The 14,576-nt window shown below is 42.7% G+C and overlaps 1 protein-coding gene across 1 annotated transcript in view; it reads right to left on the minus strand.

The window, feature by feature from the left end:
* Positions 1 to 1,105: 1,105 nt before the first annotated feature.
* xkr6b (XK, Kell blood group complex subunit-related family, member 6b) overlaps positions 1,106 to 14,576 on the minus strand; it is a 48,530-nt gene continuing 35,059 nt past the window's right edge. The window contains exons 2-3 of the mRNA XM_070925852.1: positions 2,867 to 3,063; positions 1,106 to 2,076 (exon numbers count right to left, since the gene is read on the minus strand). Of these exons, the coding sequence (XP_070781953.1) occupies positions 1,106 to 2,076; positions 2,867 to 3,063 (1,168 nt within the window). The remainder of the gene's footprint in view (positions 2,077 to 2,866; positions 3,064 to 14,576) is intronic.

Here is a 14,576-nt window from a genome sequence, read left to right on the forward strand (position 1 = left end):
TTTTGAAAAAAAGTGCGTGTGAACACACATTTGTACCCTTCTACCCTTTGCTAAACACCTACAATCTTTAAAAAAAAGTCTTTGGAATGTTTTTTACTGTGATTTTCTACCCACCAATTTAGAAAACGTTGTGCTCATTTCAACTACATTCTACATTCCTTTCATTGTGTCTTTTCACCTCAGGTGCTTATCTTCATATTTTGTGCTGTCACAACTACGGGCAGAAATGACCAAGTAAGGCATGCTGTTACAGCTTGCCTCCACTGGAGGGCAGTCTGCACTGTAAAAATTGAATATGTGGGTGGAACTGATTGAAGGTCAGTGTGCTTCTTTTTTCTTCCATACATGATGCGATTACGATTTAGGATTTTGAACAAAAATAGTACAGCCAGGATACACTTGAGTCACGTAAGCTCACAGAGGGAAAATCCATTTTGAATTGCTTCTCTTTGACACATCTTTGATCGTGTCCTTTCTGTAATGTATCATGACAGAAATGTCAGTGCTTTTTAATTTACAGGCTAAGGACTTGGTAAACATTATCATACATTTCAATAATTCACATAAAGAATGGCAGTAAATGTTGGGATGTGCAAAGACCTGCCCCCTCCGAGACTCTCCTCCATCATTCCCATCAGGCTTTGCGCCAGTCCCATGTCACAGGGACATACAATATGCCCTTCACAAGTATTCACAGGTTGAATCACCAATACAGTATAATGCATTAAACACATTTCATAATGAAACATTCATATGTTATCTACACACCCATACAGAACCCTCCTCTATCAATGTAGAGGGATTTATATGAGACTTCTGTATGTATCACATAAGATATTGTAGGTTCATAATTTTCTCTCTGTACTGGATGTTTTTTCCAAAAATAAATCATGACTGTGTGTTCAGACTGTCTTGACAGATTTTCAGTTGACAAAACACACATCTCCTGCAGAAAAATTGAATGATCATAGAGGTGAGAAGAGAAGAGAGCCGAGTCGAATGGAAAGAGATAATATCTGGAGAGGAGGAAGAGCAGAATGAAAGAAAGGAAACGCATGTGCATTGTTGTGTGTAAGAGGAGGTGACAGAGCTGCGGGAGATGCCTTCAGAGGGAGGATTCGTACTGCAGGAGTTCATAAAGGAGCGGACCATCCCTATACCTGATGCCCACCGCATTAGGGCTAATGTACTGCAGCACATTTATGGTCCTGCGCAAGCGCCGATCCACAAAGTGTGCATCCCAGGCTGGGTAGCGTTTTCTGGGCATGTCTATCTTGATGAGAGGACCCTCAGGCCGGATGGGCCTGCCAGCTGCATCCACAGGCTCTGTGGACCTCACCTGGAAAACCGGAAGGCAGGTGTCCGTGGCTGTTTCATCGGACTCCTCATGTTCCCCTGCCAGACCCCGTGTGGGGGTGGCCTGAGAGCCACGGGGGCCCGGAGTGGGTGCCATGGGCTCGGCCTCAGGGGGTAATGGAAGGCCCCACAGCAGCTCAGCACAGCAGGAGCTGGCCAGCACCCTCAGCCGGGGGCCCATGGGGTGTAGAACCCCGTAATAGAGAACCATACAGGCCACACCTGAGGCAAAGCACAGGAAGACGCCGCAGAGGGCAAAAGAGGCATAGGCGTCAGTGGTGGCTGGGTCACGGTACGCATACCAAAGGGAGCTGAGGATGGCATTCTCTAACAGTACTACTGTGTAGTAGGCCACCATTCTGTACCGCGTCCGGCCCTCACGTACATTGAACCAACAGAAGACATAGACCACGCCCACCACCATGTTGAACAGTACCTCCTCCCACTTGGACATGCAGAAGTCGGTGCCGCCATGGATGACCCAGAAAGCCATGGCGCACCAATGGAGCACCACAAAAATGCCAAAGTAGATGTGGAAAACAGAGGCAAATAGGGCAAGGGAGAGCACCCGTGAGGAGATGGTAAAGAGGCGCCAGAACAGATGCACCAGGGCACCTCTGTAACTCATGCTCTTCTTGTCGTCACGTGAGTCACGCAGGAGTTTGTGGTAAGAGGCTAGCACCCAAGCCAGGGACAGGAGGGAGGACATGGCAGAGACACCTGGGAATATAGACAGAGAGAGTAAGAGTAAAAGCAGAGAAAGACCAAGAATGGCAGAGGTACTGACAGATGCTGTTAGATGGTTCTAAAAACATCAGAAAATGAAAGAAAACCCCAGTTTCATTTGAAGTGCGAAGCATAACCCAAAGAATTCTGGTTTTATCTCGACTTGGCTGCCATTCCACTTACTGTATACAGTATGTTTCATTTCAGCCAAAGCAATCCATCACAGTTTTGAAAGGCATATTATTACCAAGATCATCATAGGTCATTCAGTCAACACAGTCTCCATTTAGTGCACCAATTCAGTTTCCTTAAGATTTGTATAATGGTAGAGACAGCAGATATGTCAGAGCGGTAACCTGCTGCATGAAAAATGATAGAGGATTATCTGCAGAGCAGCAGCATGGTGCCTCTCAGCAAATGTATTGATGGCATTTCTATAGACACCCAGACAGGGAAGGGTATCACTTGTTATGATTGAATTGCCTTCCTTGGGGAGCTGTATTGCACGAGGAAACTGGAATTGTAAAAGAGGTTCCAATAACAAAAGTGATGAATGTTGGAAATTGGATACAACGGTGGAGAATATTGCACACTGTAAATAGAGTGATATGTGAACTTCACAGAAAAATGGATCGTCAGTGTAAAATATGGAAGTGTCTCAGCATCATGCGATAACCACAGTATGACATACAGTACAATGCAAAAAAGACAGAGATGAGAGATGTCTTGAACTACACAAAATTAGACTAGTGTTGCTCATATAGAGCCTTAGGGAACCCCTTACACTGCAGCCACTCAGCCTTGTTGCTCTGGATCATGATGCAGAGCTGCAGCACCAGCTGAGGGGCGCTTTCTAAGAAGGTCTCTAGCAGTCGCAGCATGTTGACATCGGCATACTCGTACATCATAGCCCAGTAAAAACGCCGCTGGTTCTCCTTCTGCCGGTGACTTTGTATACCAAGGTACATGGTGCGTATGTACCTGCAGACAGAGAAAAGAGGGGCGGTTAAACAATCCCAACATTCATAAATATTTCACTGTACTGATACAAAAGGCGCAAGAACACTTGCTGACATCAATATTGGATCTTTGCTACCCGGAGAAATTAATAAATTCACTATTCAGCACACCTGCACATGGTTGAGTTTTGACAACACTAGAGGGCATACTTAGCTGCACATTTTAATACATCAATCTGCATTCATGAGGAGTTTATCATTGGTTTCTTGAATTAGTGAAAGGGACTTTTCAGATATTCAAATGAAGTTGACTTTAATGGAAAGAACACTTAAAGGATTTGACAAAAATGTGTGGATTTTGATCGTCACATAAACGTATGTGAACACAAACACCTTGTTCTCAAAGCAAGAAGATGTAGTTGTGAAAGGAAAAGATATACATGAAGAAAATAACACCAATGTTAACTAAAATGAAAAAACATTCTCACTTAAAAAGTCTCTCATATTCAAAAGAATCGCATCCCTGAGCACCAAGTGACTACTTTCATATCTTAGCAGCTTTACTCCACAATATAACAGCCTTTGTAAAGCAGCATGGAGGAAAACATCACTGCCATGGCCGGATTAAAAACATTTTGCAAGTGTCTTTATGGCCTCTGAAGGTGTGGTTTTTGAACTTGTTATAGGATGCATATAGTAAGCAAGGCAAAAATCATTCTCTTAAGTGCATCACATGACCCATATTGTAAGCGGCTGGACTGGCTATTTTCATGAGTGATGGGGTTACATAATGGTGAAGTGACTCTGGTGAAGCCAGGGAGATGGTAGGCAATCCAGTTGAAAAGTGGCAGTTAATTGAATCAAGCTCCTATTGCAATCAAAGCTGTACCACTGCTTTTCTTTTTTTAAAGGACAAGACACCGAGAGTCATTGTGTGCTGCTGAGCAAAAATGTAATATGCTCAGGCCTGTGTTATAACTAATTAAGATTGTAATCTTCTTTGGGTATGGATTTTGAAATGGAGCGCTGCAGTCGGAGCCGCCAATTAACGTGTGCAGAAGACAAGTAAACAATGATGAGGAAAACATTTAGCGGACCGAAGCTTTGGACAGGAACATCACACCATAAGCTTGAAAATGCACAGTGAAAAAACATCAATCCCTCCAACAAAAGAAAATCAAAACTACAAAAAAAAAAGGGAAAACAGCAGTCTGGCAGGAAAACAACTTTAGTTCTTCAAACGTGGTAGCCCGAGTCTGGCTGTAGAGAAAACAATCACTGAAACCAGTATGACAGTTATAGTGGTTTATAGTTATCTTAACAGTGACTTTAGCCATTGCATATTGGGTGGTATCTGCAGGGCCTATCTGCCTGAGCTGGCAGAGTGGCCAAATAAATCCAGCACTTGATGTGAAGGCAGTCAACCGAGGACAATAGTGTAGCAAGGACAGAAATAGACTAGACAGTAGCACTCCCCAAAACAAATTGAGAGGCCATGGATCTAAATTCAGTTCCTAAAAGTGAGACACAAATCCACTGCAGCAAAACAAACAAAACTAGGAAATGCTTATGAGTGGTTTTCAACATAATTAGCTTCTGCATTAGCTATTGGGGAAGAGATTACTGTTCAATTTGAAATGACGCTGAGAACCGTGCACTGTAAAGAATGCATCGTCTCGTAGGGTCTGATTGCTTTTGGTTATTGTTTTGGCTAAGATTTAAGCGTTAACCAGTTCCTATTCTCCACACACACAATACAACAGCTCACCAGACCTTCAGTTAAATGTGATAACTGGAACATGAAATACATGTGGTACACATGGAAGGCCTGAGTGGCAATTGTTTCTCACTTTTTGTTTACTTGCACTCGACAAACGCTTTGTTTTCCATGAGACATTATTTTGATGTGACACATTTGCTCTGATCTTGAGAAAATTGATTTGAGGTTGTTATTTTTGCAGAATTAGTACTTACAGTATAATTTATTACATACGGAGATCACAACACAGACAAACACTTTTCTTTATCACTAAATAACTATTTCATGGCCAAGAAAATAAGCATGCTCTGGTGAGAGATCACAAAAAACACCTATAACTGTTACATGTAGAAGGAAATAAGACACATCTGAGCACAAACTAGGGAACTAAAGTGAATTATTCTTTTTTTTGTGCCCACAGCAAAGCTCCCGCTGCTTCCCTTTGCTTTTTCTGACAAAGTTGGCAAACCTTTACATGGTCCAGTCTGTCAGTCAGACAGTCAATTAGCTAACCTGAAAAGACAGCCAGATTTTCCCAAAAGGTGGGAAAGAAATGAAACAAACAGAGCTCCATCTGTAGCTACAATATTAATGTGGAGACTTGAGAAACTCTGGAATTAGGTACATTTTAGCAGCTGTGTTACAGTAGCTCTCAGATGTGGCTGACAAATATGCACATTCAGGTGTTTTATACACATATTGTATACAGGTATTATCCATGCTTTATTGTAACAAAAGATACACAAAATCCCCCCCCTATTCTGTCCCTAGCACTGTTATGGCATCCTCTACCCCCTGAGTCAAGGCTGCTAATGCATGGAGTAAAAATAGAGAAAATAGGTCTGGCTGGGCAAGGAAATTTAGGAGCACAGGCATGGTGGTCTTTCTCGGGACAGTGGACAAGGGGAACAAGAGAGGGGGCAAAAATGGACAAAAGTTTTTTGGGATCAATAGCTCTGGGCTGTAAGAGGCACCATTATATCTGGAGGTAAGGCTGGCATTCCGTGACATTTTCAGTTGGACTGGTAAATGTCAGATGGAACAAGTCAACCCGTCTCCCTCACTAATGACATGCCACAGAGACCTACACGGGCCCTTTGTCTTCATCCCCCAATTTCCATTAGTCTGTGTGTTCCAGTGATACGTCTCACTGGTCTGTAGTTCCTCCGTCAGAAATAGTAATCTTCATGGCCTCCGTCGCTGTCTCGCTTTTGATAAAACAAGACTCTACAGCCATGCTAGCAGCTCTGTGAGGCTGTACTTTGGCACAGCAGTGCTTTGAGCTCAATGCTGATGGCAGCATGCTACGATGCTCGCAGTGACAAAGCTAACATGCCGATGTTTGGCAGGTGTAGTGTTTACAATTCACACCTTTTTTTTTTTAGCATGTTAGCATGCTAATATGTCATTGGTTTTGCAGGTATTTGGTCATAAAACAAAGGACAAATTACATTTTTGACCTGATGGTGGCACCAGATGTAAAGTTCATCCTGTAGCCAATTTAATTGGAATTGATCCAATAGTTGTCAAGACATTTAACTCAAAGCAACCAATCTGAACTTCATGATGGCGCTAAAGTAAAAGTCATGGTATCACCAAAGTCATTAGGACGCATCATCTGGGAACCATGAATGTTAGTACAAAAGGACTCACCAATCCATGTAGTAGATGATGAAATATTTCTCTGGATAAGTGAAAAGTCAGAGAATCACCAAGTCAATGGGGTTTATTCTTTGGGCAAAATGGATTTTTTTCCAATAGTAGAGGCATTAAAGCTAAAGCACAAAAAGCTAAATGAGAGTTCTCACTGTACACATCCACTCCCCTTTCCTCTCTCCTCTCTGATAATATACTTGGTTAGTTCATATTCCCTTGGTTTCAGCAACAACAAAAAAATACTTACAGTACAGTACAGTTAAACACTTTGGGTTTCACGGCTGTCAGAAAAATCTGAACTCACTCCATCGCGTCTCCAACACACACATAGTGCATGCATTCGCGAGAATCTCACACACATCCCGCAATTGTGATGCACACTGTTAACACTCCCACTGTGCCTTTTTTTCAGATGTAGTAACACAAATGGCTCTCTAAAAATAAGCACACACAAATACATACACACACGCGTGCACAGGCATACTTGTCAGCGCTGTAGGTAATAGGGGAATTCCTTTCTATTCCAGACACATTTGTCAGATGGAGCTCTCTCTGTCTTCCTCCCCTCACTCCACTTATGCTGTGGTCCACTCCTTCATGCCCCCCCCCCCTTCCCTTTTAGCTCCATAGCTCCTCTACAGGGCTCCTCATGAATTATTTGTGGCGAGATCATAGCAATCGCTCATGGCTCGTTAAGCAGCGTACGCATGGCCTAACAGCTCGACGCTGTGCCGGGGTCGTGTTCCAAGCTCAGCCGTCTGTCATTGCTGTCGAGACACTGGCAACCATTACCCCCCCACACATACACGCACAATCACAAACATCTTCTGAAACGAGAGATTTGCCTGCATCTGTAATTATTAACTAAAGGAAGACATCTGATGTAAAGCCCAGATACAGACATGTTTACACAAGTTTACAGTTTGAGATCTGAGCATGAGCTGCAGTGAGGGACAGGTGGAATGACAAACACACACACACACACCATGTGGACGACTTGGCCATGTTGTTCCTCCCTCTCCTCCAAAGTCATTGACCGATGAGTCATCCAACCACCCTTACACTAATCCCTTGAGTGGGTGGTTAGAAGGATCACACACACACACACACACACACACACACACCTAGCCAAGTTTAACAGCATCTGTCTCCGAAGTCATGCTCGTGGGAAGGCTCAGCAGCTCAGACCGCATTCATATCTTGTCATAAGCTGATTCATAAGAAGATCACAAGTACTATTACAGCAGCGTGAAGCAGAGCTTATGCATCGTCTGTTAACAGGTGGAATCTGGCAGGACACTAAGTATGGGGGACACATAACATACGCAAGGCCTGAGGGTTTATGAAAATGTGTGTGTGTGTGTGTGTGTAAGGTGGAGGCAATGCCAGCTGCAATGAGTCACACCCTGAGTCACTCCAAGGGGCCGCACATCGACTCTCAATGAGGTTTAAACCTCCTTTATCAGGGAGATTTAAATTCTCCCTATTTTGCTCGGTATCCTCACTTCTCTGTGTCTTTCTCTCTTTTCATAACTCTCCCGAACACCCCACCTCGCCTCTAAGACAGAATTCAATTTCTGTGTGGAAATTTTTTTCTTCTTTTTCGATGCTGATTTTGAAAAGTGGCGGGGGTGTGTGTGTGTGTGGGAGTGTGGGGGAGCCGGGTAGCAGTTACAGCAGGTACTGCCTATTCATGGTCATTCTGTGTCCTCTCTACCTGTGCTGTTTGGCTCTGTCTCCACCTTTTTGGTGCTTTTTCATTTGTGCCTCTCCCTCCTCGTTGCCCAGTTAGATTATACCAGCATATCTCTCCATCAGGAATGCATCTCTATGTTGTCTAAGAATGTTGTTTTAATATAACCAGTATTTAATAAAAACATTGCCCTTTACTAGATGACATGAAACTGCACAACAGGAGCAACAATTACTGTGAGGACTAAAATCTACAAAGAGTTGCAAACAATTCTAAGACGCAAACATATTTTGACAAAGCAATTAAATACTACAAACTGTAATATACCTACATATTAGAGCTTAGTAAATGTATCAATTAGTTGATTGAAAGGAAATGAATCGGTAACTACTGTAAATTAATTGTTTAGTCTAATTATATAAAGCAAAAATGCCACACATTTGATGTTTCTAGCTTGTTAAATGGAGAATTTCTTTTCCTTGTTTTACATTTAATATTATAGTTTTTTGACTGTTGATCAACAAGTGATTTGATTACGTCATCTTAGATTATAGAAATTTTACTGTTTTCTGATGTTTTATTTTTGCAGCTCTACTGCATATTGATCTGGATGCTCTGGTCAGAAGATTTCTCAGGCCTTTTGGTCCGACCTTAATTGCCCCTTGTTATGTGAAATGTGTTATGTGTGTCCTGTATTTGATCTTTTCTAATCTAGAGGTTTCACCATGTCCACTGCTTTAAAGTTTCTAGGATATAACTGTTACTGTAAAGTGTAGAAAAGTGACATGATAAAGATCCATTTGTGACAAAATTCTTCCCTCTACGTATGCACAGCCCTCTGCCTGCATGAAGGAGTCGGTATGCTTCAAAGTGTATTATCATCCTCATTACAATGATTATTGCGTCAAACTTCTTTGCTTTAAGCATACACCAACATTAACTCTTGATCAAATTGATTCAAATACTATGCCATTCTGTTACTCCAAGTTTAAGGTCTCTTTCTTTTAGTCTAATTACCAGTATTTTGAAGTAGCAATCATGCTCACTTAGTACAGAAAACACACTCAATATCGTCCTCTTTCATGCTCCTATCCAGACTTTATAAACTGCATGTGTGTTAAGCAGAAATTCCTGTTGTGGCTTTCTATTAAAGTATGTAAAGGACAGATTTTCCTGTCTCCTGGAGCACCTGGAGTTACCTCGCCAGGATGGCAGCAGTCTATGTATGAATGGCTAATAGCATTTCTAGTGTTGATTTTTGAGGGAGAAAGTCATCTTTTCACTCAGCCACAGCGAGGTCAGCAGCATGGGTCAGCTATAGAAAAACTGGCTGGGACTCTTGCTCAAGGACACTTCAGAAGGCCGTCTCACAAATCTGCCATCCTTTTGCCCTTTACAGTGAATGAAAGTATCACAGCTCCGCCGGGAGCTTAACAGTGATGCCAGTGTTGTGTTATTCATCATTCGCCAATTTGTACAGTGCCAAAGAAAACTGTTATAGCAAACATCCCTTCAACTCAGCATCTTAGCTGCTATGGGAGAGGAATAGGAAATGAAAATATAACATAGGTGTTTTGAAAAAAATGTCAAGACAAAGGATTTTTGCACTTTTCGGAAACACTTTGTGGCTCAATGGGCTTCCCCTTTAACAGTGTACCACTGATCCTACATCCGATATGTCTTTATCCCCCTTATGGCGGCGAATAGCCCTGGATGAAAGGCTGGCTGAGTTGAGATCTGAGTCCCACAGGCGAGGTCAGATACACTCACATGCAAACACACAACGATCTGTGACCAGTGCCTTTGGGTGATTCCTACACCGAGAGCTGCTGGAATGTTGAATGGAGACCAGGTTGACATGATGCAAGCTGAAAGCGATGGGGAACGGCAAGCCGAGATGAGAGATGCTGTGTCAACTCTGCTCCACCCTGTCAGTTCTTGGAGTGCGCACTGGTTAACCACCTCTGACATCTTGACTAAATAATATCACTGTAATTATAACACTTCATACATATACATCATTTCATGTGGTCTGTTAGAGGAAGTGATTTATGATGGGCATTTTTTTCAAAGGTCACTAATGCCAGTGAGAATCTTACCAGTTAAATACAAGCTTGCTGTAGTTTGGTGCTTCATTTATAAACTGACATTAGCTTGTTGGCATCATATTGTCATAGCAACCTGGAATTTGTACTGTTACTGAAATTTGTCTGCCTGTGTCCAATTGTTTCCTGTAGAACCAGAACAAATGATTGCCAAAGGTTATGAGAAGATCAATACCATTTTGTAGCTTCATACTTAACGTCTGTTACCTGGAGACAGTTAGCTTAGCTTAGCATTGAGACTGTAAACAGGAGAAAACAGCTAGTCTGGTTTAAGGTTTATATAGACAACACTTGGTTTTATATAGGGTTACGTGCTGGACTATTTATTGCCCGTGAGCAATGACTTCCTGGAGTTTCTGCTGGTTAACTGGCAACCTCACTGTGATGACTCTGTGCATTCTGCGCTCGGCTAAGAAAGGTCAAGTCTTTATGCTAAGATAAGCTAATGGCCCCCTGGTCCCCTCTTTTCATCTAAAAAGAAAGTGAATAAGTGTATTTCCTAAAATGTCAAACTATTCCCTTCACTGTGTGATGATGAGGATGTTGAAGAAAACTGATATTGTTTCGCATTTCAGTGGGAAAAAAGCTTTTCCTCCCTTTCTTTACCTGTGCACAGAGCACAAACACTGACCCCCAGCATGTATAGTAGCTCTCCTCTCCTCTGCTGTACTCTTTTTCTCTCTGTGCAGCCAGTCATTTGTTACCATTAGCAACGGTCCTCAGGTACCCCAGCTCATTGCCCTGGGATCACGTGACACAGCACCACCACTAAGAAGAGAGGAAAGCAGAGAGAAGAGGGTAAAAAAAAAAAGGACATGGCAGGAAAATATATAAGATGATAGTGGAGGAGGCATGTGGAGAAGAAAGAGATGTACACGAGTCACATGATCAAGGCCTCTCTGCCTTTAGATGGACGACAGCCAGAGATTCAAGCTGATCCAAGATAATTTGGGGTCATTCTCCAATAATGGACTAAAGCATGATACAGATAAGGAGGTGCAGATTCTGTATCAGTGCTAAAGAGAAGGGATGTTGCCTTGCCTTTCAGATACAGAATGCTATTGATCACTTCAGCTGGGCATTAGCAGCTATCAACAACAACGTGGCTCCACTATCCAATGTCCAGATGGGTAATCAAATGAAGGGCAGGCTTAATTAAAGGATTGATTTGATTCAACAGTTTTTACACGGCTCCGACCAACATCATCAAATGGAGATTGCACAGAGGCCAAACCTGCAGTCTCCATAGCCTGAACTCTAAATCTAAGTTTAAGAAGGAGATCTGGCTTGTAACATTTCCCCCAAAACATTCTTAACATTCTCCCCAAAACAGCAATGTTTACAGTATTATTTTTTTTCTTTCCTTTTTTGAATTCATGATTCCATCCCACAGCAGTGTTTGTTTGTTTTTACCTCCTGTGGTTACTCAACTAGTATTCATGTAGATACTGTTACTACCTCTGTTGTTCACCTGGTTTTGCTGAATGTACTATTTTCAATGAGAGGACAAAAAGTGGAGCGCTGAAAGATACTTGCAGATTTACTATAAAAAACACTAAAACACTTTAGGGCTGAAACCAAACGTTTCATTATTGTTTACACTGCTGAATATTCTTTTGATTAATCGATTGATCTTTTGTTCTATAAAATGTGAAAAATACAGTTTTTCACTAAAGCCCAAGGTGATGTCTTCAAATGTCTTGTTTTGTCTGACAAGCAGTCCAAAACCCAAAGATATTCAGTTTAATATCACATACGACAAAGTAAAGCAGCAAATCCGCACAACTGAGAAGCTGGAACTAGAGCATTTTTGGCATTTTGCTTGAGAAATAACTATTAATTAAATATCAAAATAGTTGCAGATTAATTGACTAATTGTTTCAGTGCTAAAACACTGTGCAAATACGCTGCCTCTCCCCCTCTGCATGCTGGGATAGGCTCCACTCTCGATCTTCATTGTTTTTGATTTGAGTTGGCTGGCAACAGCTTTTTGATTTGTTGTTTGTTTTTTAAAGGTTAAAGTGCCAGTTGCAGTGATATTTCTGAATTACCTTCTCAAACACACAGCACATTACAGCTGGTGTCACAGCTCTTTTTATCAGATGTAGATTGTAGAGTTTCTACCCGAGGCACACACACATGAAACGTGGCGCTGTATGACTTCCTCTGCCACTGAGAAGCATTTGACAGAATGAGCTTGAATATTAGGATAGGCAGTTATTACAGTAAAAGCAATTTGTCACTCTGTGGCCTTCTACTACCTGAAAAAGCTTTCTTTGGAGAGAAATGCCCCCGCAGCCTCAGGTGAAATCCTCTTTCTCTCTCCCTTTCCTGCTGTCTGTCATCACTCTCTGTCTCCCCACCCCTCCTGTACTGTTTTTGTGGCATGCTCTTCAACTAGAGGAAGGGCCAGATTATGTGCGGATTAAGAAGAAAAGGCTTGACCCACTTGCTTTTCAAAGAGCACCAAACCAAAAGGGGCTGTGCAGAGGCCGACTTCCATTCAGTGTCAGCACTCCTGCTGCACTGTGCGAGACACTTGAAGCTCATGTTTATTGCTCTTAAGACTATAATTAGCAGGACTGGCTTATGGCGTTAAAATGCTTCCAGAATTTAGAGACTGGTTGAAAGTTCTCTGAGTAAATCTCCTTTGTGCCTGAGAGTTTTTACCGCTACTAACACATTACCAAAAGCACATGATCATCTCACAGTGTTTTGTTTTTGTTTTTTTAAGGTTTGCTTACAGGTTAGGTGGCATTATGCATTTCTCAAGCCCCTGAAGATAACGCAAGAATGGAGGCGAGAGCCAAGTCAGCACACAAGGAGGAAAAGAGGAGGAGGAGGGAGGAAGGAGGGGGGCAGAGATAGAGAGGAGAGGCAGTGGAGATAACCGCCAAGAAAGTGTAGAAGAGGAGGAGAGAATAGAGAGAAGTGACAGTGTGATGTAGTGACAGAGGAAGTGGAAGGAGGCGAGAGGCAGCGAAAGTGGCAAGACAAAGACACAAGGAAAAGCTACTAGAGGTAGAAAAGAACCTGGGGAGTGAGAGGAGAGTGAGAGGAGGGGAGTGAGACAGAATGAGACCCAGGAGGTAAACTAATCACCGAGCACGCAATGCAATTTTCTGGCTCTGTGCCTCCACTCCACCATACTCCTCCCTCCTTCGCTCTTGCTCCTTTCCTCCCCCCCATGCGCCCCCCTCCTCATCCTCCCCATCGTCTCGGGGGCTCTTTTTACTATTCCGCTCACACACACTGTCTCTTGCTCCTCTATCTATCAGGCTGTACCATTTCGACGTTACCCTCTCCTCTTTAGTGCTGCCCAGTGATCCCCTCTGGCTCCCAAAAATGGATTGAGCCACTCTTGCCATCAGCATTCAAAAATATGCTGTAGATGAAGGGAAAGAGAGTTTTAATGAGGAGAATTTGGTGGCTTTTAAGCAATTATTATCGAGTGCTGGAGGATGTTTCCTCAGGTGTTTTTATACCCCATCTTTATGAGGGGGTTTGTGTGTGTGATATGGTGAATGACGGGGAAAATACAAACACAGTCAGCAAGAGGAAAGAAAAATGATATAAAACAGAATCTGTCTGTTTGCATCTGTGCATGCGTGTGCGTAGTGTGCCTTTGCCCCGAGGCGAAGGCATTTAAGAAATGTTTGATATCGCTGCAGTAAAGGTTTGAAAGTGTGTTCAGTCTCTCTCCCGAGAGCGTCGGCGGCGCCTGCCTGCCTCACTGTTTTGCAGCGCCTTGATGATGATGATAGATGTTCGCTCCAGACATGCAAATAAAGGAGGTGGCTCCCTAGAACTGCGCACATGCTCTCACTCTCAAACGCACGCTCAGACACACATACACACACACACACACACACACACAAGCACATGTGTATGTTTGACTATGATCAAGTCATCCATTGATATATTAATCTTCCTCTTTAGGGAATATACCCCTGGGAAAATGCAGAAAGCTCCCACACACAGCAGTCTCAAAATTGCCCTATTTTCACAGGCGCACTGACTGGAGAGGAAGATTAGTCACATAACGTGCTCATTTGAAAGATAGGAGCCCTTCTCTAAGAGGAAGGTGTGAATGTGTGAGAGGAAAGTGAGCTAGCTCATTATTGACATGCAGTATATGTCAGCTCATCCATCATAAGTGACACTGCTGTTGCTACTGAGGCTTATGGGGACACAAATACACACACACACACACACACACACACACACACACACACACACACACACACACACTTACAGAAACACACACACACTATAGGAGCGATTTCAACAAGCTTATCAAATTTTATAGTATTAGTGTGCAC

The sequence above is a fragment of the Enoplosus armatus genome, chromosome 19 (assembly GCF_043641665.1).
Source record: "Enoplosus armatus isolate fEnoArm2 chromosome 19, fEnoArm2.hap1, whole genome shotgun sequence".
Lineage (NCBI taxonomy): Eukaryota > Metazoa > Chordata > Actinopteri > Centrarchiformes > Enoplosidae > Enoplosus > Enoplosus armatus.